The 6,403-nt window shown below is 34.4% G+C and overlaps 1 protein-coding gene across 1 annotated transcript; it reads right to left on the bottom strand.

Annotated features, from left to right (window-relative positions):
* Window positions 1-4,545: 4,545 nt before the first annotated feature.
* LOC124104001 (eukaryotic translation initiation factor 1-like) lies at window positions 4,546-4,980 on the bottom strand. Its single transcript, XM_046460658.2, has one exon. It carries the CDS (start codon window positions 4,963-4,965, stop codon window positions 4,624-4,626), a length of 342 nt encoding a protein of 113 aa, XP_046316614.1. The 5' UTR covers window positions 4,966-4,980; the 3' UTR covers window positions 4,546-4,623.
* Between the last annotated feature and the right edge of the window lie 1,423 nt (window positions 4,981-6,403).

Below are 6,403 nucleotides of genomic sequence, written 5' to 3'. Positions count from 1 at the left end.
AGTGCATATTTTAAATCTCATATGTTTTTAGCATCTATGCAAAAGATCTTATATTGTAGCACCTTTTGGGATAAAATGTATTTGAAGACTCTATTAGATAAGAAACCAATTTTTCAACCAGATGATGATTTTGTTATTATAATATGTGTCATCTCTTATTGTTAAAAGATATCTCCCCAGTGGTCACTGGGTTACTTTTAATTATCTTTGGTTCTTCTCTTGCATCATTTTCAAATGTAATATGAACTCAGACTGTGGTAGTCTTTTTAATATTGCATATACAGTAGCATGAGAACAGATGCTAAAAATAAATCTAATAATGATCATAATTTCTCAACTAGTCAGATAAACTGATCTGATTCCATAATAGAGTTGGCATAGTGTGCTGTATTTTCTACACAAAATGGAGAATATGAGAGAAGGTTTCTTTTCTAACATCATAACTACAGAGTTACATTTTATATTCCCTTTGGTAATATGGCTCTACAACGTTTACTTTTATATGTGTCATTTATGAGCATAATGCTTTCATCCAATTATTGTCCTAATATCGTTCTTGTAAGTTACATGCAATCATGCTAAAAACCTTATTGCATGGTTGCTAGTGCTTACCAGAGGTCAACATTAGCACTGAGATATTAGTGATTTAAAAACATGTTCGTTGGTGCTCTTTTACCAGTTGGCAGAGTAGTTATCATTTGGGCTTAGTGGAATTTAATTGAATTTCACAAATGGTCTAAAATTCAGGACTTAAAATCATTCTTTGTAATTAGGAGTCCATAGGAGAAGTTTGTATGCATATCACTGATTTAAGTAGATACAAGTTCAAGACTATTTTTTTAAAATTTATTGATAACAAGCATTTCATAATACATAAAATAAATATTTATGTTATAATCCTGTATGGCATTGTCAGACTTTCCCAGCTCTTTGCCTTGAGCCTGATTTCTGGCCATTTTCTTACATTTCTACATGCTCTGAAACTCTAAATCTGTTTTGCCCCAGTAATTAGTTCTGCTATTTTTATCTTGGAACATGCCATTTCCAACTATTGAAAAACTATGCACACTAAAATCATCTTTTTTCACTATGGCATAACTACTATAATTGTTCTAAAGCCTTGCCATTCTTAAAATTTCCATTCCTCGATCATCTACTTCTGGAAACTTTTCATATTTACTAGTAGACCCCAGGTATGGAACTTTTACTCCTTTTATAATTCTGTTACATATATTTTTCCTTAATTACCTTGTTCTTTGACTCTTAAATACCAAACTTCAAATATTGATATAATTGTTGAATATAATGATAGAATATATTATAAAAGTTCAAAATTTGGAGGTTAGTAGATATTATTTCCTATATTACTTATGTAAAATCTACTTAAAATTGCCTTAAAATTATAAATTTCTTATTTCTTTTATTGCTAGTTTATCCACTTTTTGAATTCATATGCTTCATTAAAAAGATGAGATAATTTGTAGCAACATGAATGGAGCTAGAGGATATATTTGAGATATATCAAATGAAGACAGACAAATGTCATATTTTCACTCATAGTTTCACTGGAAACTCATAGGTTCATTGTCATAGTTTCACTGGAAACTAAAAACTGATTGAACATAAATAGAGTAGAACGGAGTTCACTAGAAGCTAGGAAGGACAGGAGGAAGGGTTAACATTGAGAGGGTAAAAAATAAATACAAAAATACAGGTGGGAGTACCTTTTTATCTGACATCCTTGTTAGCATTTATTATCATCCTTATTCTTGTAAGCAAGAGTAGAATGAGATGAAATCTCAGGGTGAGAGAAAGAAGAGGGACTAGAGAATGAAATGAAGTAGGCTGAACTGCATGTATGTATGACTATTTCAAAGTGAACCTAAGTATTATGCAAAACTACATACACTAATAAAAAAAGTTTACAAAAAAAACAATTAGGAATAATCCTAAAGTTATATAGCACAAAATCATAATGACAGTCTACAACAAGTATACATTTCAAAATAACTAGGTGATAAGAGTGTGAAGGTTTTCAAAACATGAAAATGTCAATATTTGGTCAGATAGAAATGATAACTACCCCAATTTCATCGTTACACATTTTATATATATTTCATCCAATAAAAATGAGATGAGTACTCTAAATTCTTGGTCAAATAAAAAAAGTAAATGAATGATCAATAGTAAGGGATCAATTTTTTCAATTTTTTCACTATATTTGACTTTGCTCAACAATTTATTTAAAGCTATATTTTAGTGAGTATTTATAATGTTTAAAATATAGGCTTGGATGCTTATGTGCAATTTTCCTTGAGTCATTTCAACAATATTTTATGCATATGTACTATGCATATTCTAAAAGAGACATTTATAGGATTAAAATGTATAGAAAAACCAAATATATGTAGCAAGTTAATAGAAATATAACCAAAATATCACAACCTAAATGTAGCATTTCATTTAAAGATAGGTGATAAGATAATAACAATGGTAATTGAAAACAAAATAGAAATTTGCAAAAATAGCAAATTAAGAGCTGGGGATGTGGCTCAAGCGGTAGTGAGCTCGCCTGGCATGCGTGTGGCCTGGGTTCAATCCTCATCACCACATACAAAAAAAGATGTTGTGTCCGCCGAAAACTAAGAAAAATAATAAATATTAAAAAAATTCTCTCTCTCTCTCTCTCTCTCTCTCTCTCTCTCTCTCTCTCTCTCCCTTTAAAAAAATAGCAAATTAAAAAATTTCTACTTTTTAATTTTTTTTTATTCTAATGTGTTATATATGGCAGCAGAATGAATTACAATTTATATTACACATGAGGAGCACAATTTTTTTATATCTCTAGTTATATACAAAGTATATTCACACCATTCGTGTCTTCATACTTGTATTTAGGATAATTATGTCCATCTCATTCCACCATCTTTTCTACCCCCCTCCCCCCTCCCTTCCCCTCCCACCCCATTGCCCTATCTAAACTTCATCTAATACCCCCATGCTCCCCCTCCCAACCCCCTTATGAATCAATGTTTTTATATCAGAGAAAACATTCAACTTATTGTTTTCTGGGATTAACTAACTTCACTTAGCATTATATTCTCCAACTCCATCCATTTACCTTCAAATGTCATGATCTTATTTGCTTTTATTGCCTAATAATATTCCATTGTGTATATATGCCACATTTTTTAATCCATTCATCTACTGAAGGGTATCTAGGTTGGTTCCACAGTTTAGCTATCGTGAATTGTTCTGTTATAGATATTGATGTGGCTGTGTCCCTGTCGTATGCTGTTTTTAAGTCCTTTGGGTATAGACTGAGGAGTGGAATAGCTGGGTCAAATGGTGGTTCCATTTTCCAATTTTCCAATAAATCTCCATACTGCTTTCCACCATTTTGCAGTCCCACCAGCAATGTATGAGTGTGCCTTTTCCCCTACATCCTTTCCAACACTTTTTGTTGTTTGTAATCTTAATAGCTGTATTTCTGATTGGAGTGAGATGAAATCTTATAGTATTTTTCACTTGAATTTCTCGAATTAATAGAGATGTTGAACATTTTTTCATATATTGGTTGATTGAGTATATATATCACTTTCTGAGAAGTGTCTGTTCAGTCCCTTGGCTCATATATTGATTGGGATATTTGTTTTTTGGTGTTAAGCTTTTTGAGTTTTTATATTCCCTAGAGATTGGTGCTCTCTCTAATGTGCACACGGTAAAAATTTTCTTTCAAAATGTGGGCTCTCTATTCACCTCACCGATTGTTTCTTTTTTATTTCTGAAAACAAGTTTTATTTAAATAAGGGTTTAAATACGTTACATAACATTAAAACTGGAAGCGGAAAAGAAAACCAAAAAGCAGTTTATCACTTCACATGGCACTGGGCAGCTGTTGCTAGTGAGCTGCAGGCTCTACAGCTAGTTACAGGACTGATAACATCAGTTTGGAATTCGTTCCTTGTCAGAAGTTTAACTGGCCTCACATTCTGTTGTTTGGGGCACCCCTTAGCTAGAATATGTCTGGTCAAAAAGAAGACCTTGGTGGCAAGCCAGATGTCACATCACCTCACTGGAAGGAAGGTGGCCTCTGAGTTCTGCCCACCTGGTCAGGTTAGACACCAGGGATTCTTTTTAAAAAACAAAATGAAACAACCCCCTCCCAAAAATCAAACAAATAAACAAACAAACAAAAAACTACCAAAGGCTCCCTTCTAGTGGTACAGCTGCCTTACCCCATTCCTCCTGATCAGGTCATGACACTCTTAGGGCAGGGGCCTCAGCTGAGGGAGAGTTGAGAAGCTTTTGGTCAGACACAGCCATCTGATCTTGGGGCTCTGGGCTTTGCTGAAACATCATGTTATTGCTTTGTTTCAGGGTGGACACTGCCAGGCACCTACTTCTTGACCTCTGTTTAAATGAGGGACTTCAAGACTAGACAGCATAGCTCTTTTCAGTTTATTGCATGAAGGAGTTACACTAGTCCAAGTTAAAAGTGGACCTCAAATGGTTACATTATACATACAAGCTTTGAGGTTTTAAACTTGTGGCAAGGGACAGAAGGGAAATTCTACTCATTACAAGGAAATCCTCACTTGAGCTTCAGTGAGCCACAAGCACTTAAAACCCATGAACCTTCAGCTGATCGTCCTTAGACAGTTCAATCTCTACCAGGAACTGGCATATGTTCTTGTGCTGGTTACCCTGTATCTGAATTACTTCTCCATATTCTGGATGCTCAATTACAGTACCATTGCAGGCAGATTTCTTCTTAAACACCTTCACTAGTTTCTTTTTATCGTAATCATCAGCGATCCCTTGGACAGTAGTAAGGGTCTTCCTGCCGTTTCTCTGTTGAATTCTTATATGAATATAATCTTCAGTGCCAGCAGGAAGCAGGTCATCACCCTTACTGGCATCAGCAAAGGGGTCAAAAGAGTGGAGGTTCTGGATAGCGGACATACCATAGGATTCCTTTTCCTCAGTGGAAACTGCCTGCGGAAGGCAGCTGCAGGAGAAGGCAGGCAGAGGGGATGGAGCATCAGGAAGCTAGGAGGCTCGAGGGGGAGGCTGTTGAGTCCTCGGCAGCGGCTTAGTGACTCCACTGATTGTTTCTTTTGCTGAGAAGAAGCTTTTTAGTTTGAATCTATCCCATTTATTAATTTTGATTTTATTTCTTGACCTATAGAAGTCTTATTAAGGAAGCAGGGGCTTAATCCAATATGATGGAGATTTGGGCCTACTGTCTCTGGTTTAATTTCTATGTCCTCTATCTACTTTGAGTTGAATTTTGTGCATGTTGAGAGATAGAGATTTAGTTTCATTTTGTTGCATGTGGATTTCCAGGCTTCTCAGCGCTATTTGTTGAAGAGGCTATCTTTTCTCCACTGTAGATTTTTGGCACATTTATGTAATATAAGATAATTGTAATTATGTGGGTTAGTCTCTGTGTTCTCTATTCGGTATCATTGGTCTATCAGTCTATTTTGGTGCTGATACCATGCTGTTTTTGTTACTATTGCTCTGTAGTAAAGTTTAAGTTCTGGTATAGTGATGCCACCTGCTTCACTTTTCTTGCTAAAAATTACTCTAACTCTTCTGGGTTCTCTTATTTTTCCAGATGAATTTCATGACTTTTTTTTCTATTCCTATGAAAAATATCATTGGTATTTTGATTGTAATTGCATTAAATCTGTATAATGCTTTTGGTATTATGGTCATTTTGACAATATTAATTCTGTCTATCCAAGACCAAAAAAAAAAAAAAAGTTCCATCTTCTAAGCTCTTTTGTTTACTTTCTTTCTTTAGTGATCTGTATTTTTCATTCTTTTTTTTTTTTTTTTTTTTTTTTTTTTTGCTATTGTCAATGGGGCAGTTTTCTTCCTTTCCCTGTCAGAGGATTTGTCACTGATATACAGAAATGCCTTTGACTCATTGAAGGATGAAATATTCTATATATGTCAGTTAAGTCTAAGTTGTTGATTGCATTATTGACTTCTGTAGTTTCTTTTTTCAGCTTTTGTTTGGACAATATATCCAGTGACAAGAGATGTATGTAAAGTCACCCAGAATTATTGTGTTGTGGTCTATTTGACTCTTGAACTTGAGAAGAGTTTATTTGATGAATGTAAATGATTCATTGTTTGGGACACATAAACTTATTTTTGTTATGTCTTGTTGATGAATGGTTTCCTTAAGCAATATGAAATGTTCTTCTTTATCCCTTTTGATTAACCTTGGCTTGAAGTCCAATTTATTTGATCTGAGGATGGACACCCCTGCTTACTTCCTTGGTCCATGTGAGTGTTATGATTTTTGCCAACCTTTCACCTTCAATCTGTGGATGTCTTTTTCTATGAGATGAGTCTCTTGGAGGCAGCATATTGTTGGATCTTTTTT

Source organism: Marmota monax, unplaced genomic scaffold (assembly GCF_021218885.2).
Source record: "Marmota monax isolate L192 unplaced genomic scaffold, Marmota_monax_Labrador192_F-V1.1 WCK01_AAM20220418_F8-fsc00001, whole genome shotgun sequence".
In the NCBI taxonomy this organism is placed as follows: Eukaryota; Metazoa; Chordata; class Mammalia; order Rodentia; family Sciuridae; genus Marmota; species Marmota monax.
The sequence above is the reverse complement of the archived record's forward strand: the minus strand, read 5'-3'. Positions and strand labels throughout refer to the sequence as shown.

Bases quoted from the DNA above. Each gene is read 5' to 3' on its own strand.
- LOC124104001 (XM_046460658.2), bottom strand. From the start codon at position 4,965: ATGTCCGCTATCCAGAACCTCCACTCTTTTGACCCCTTTGCTGATGCC.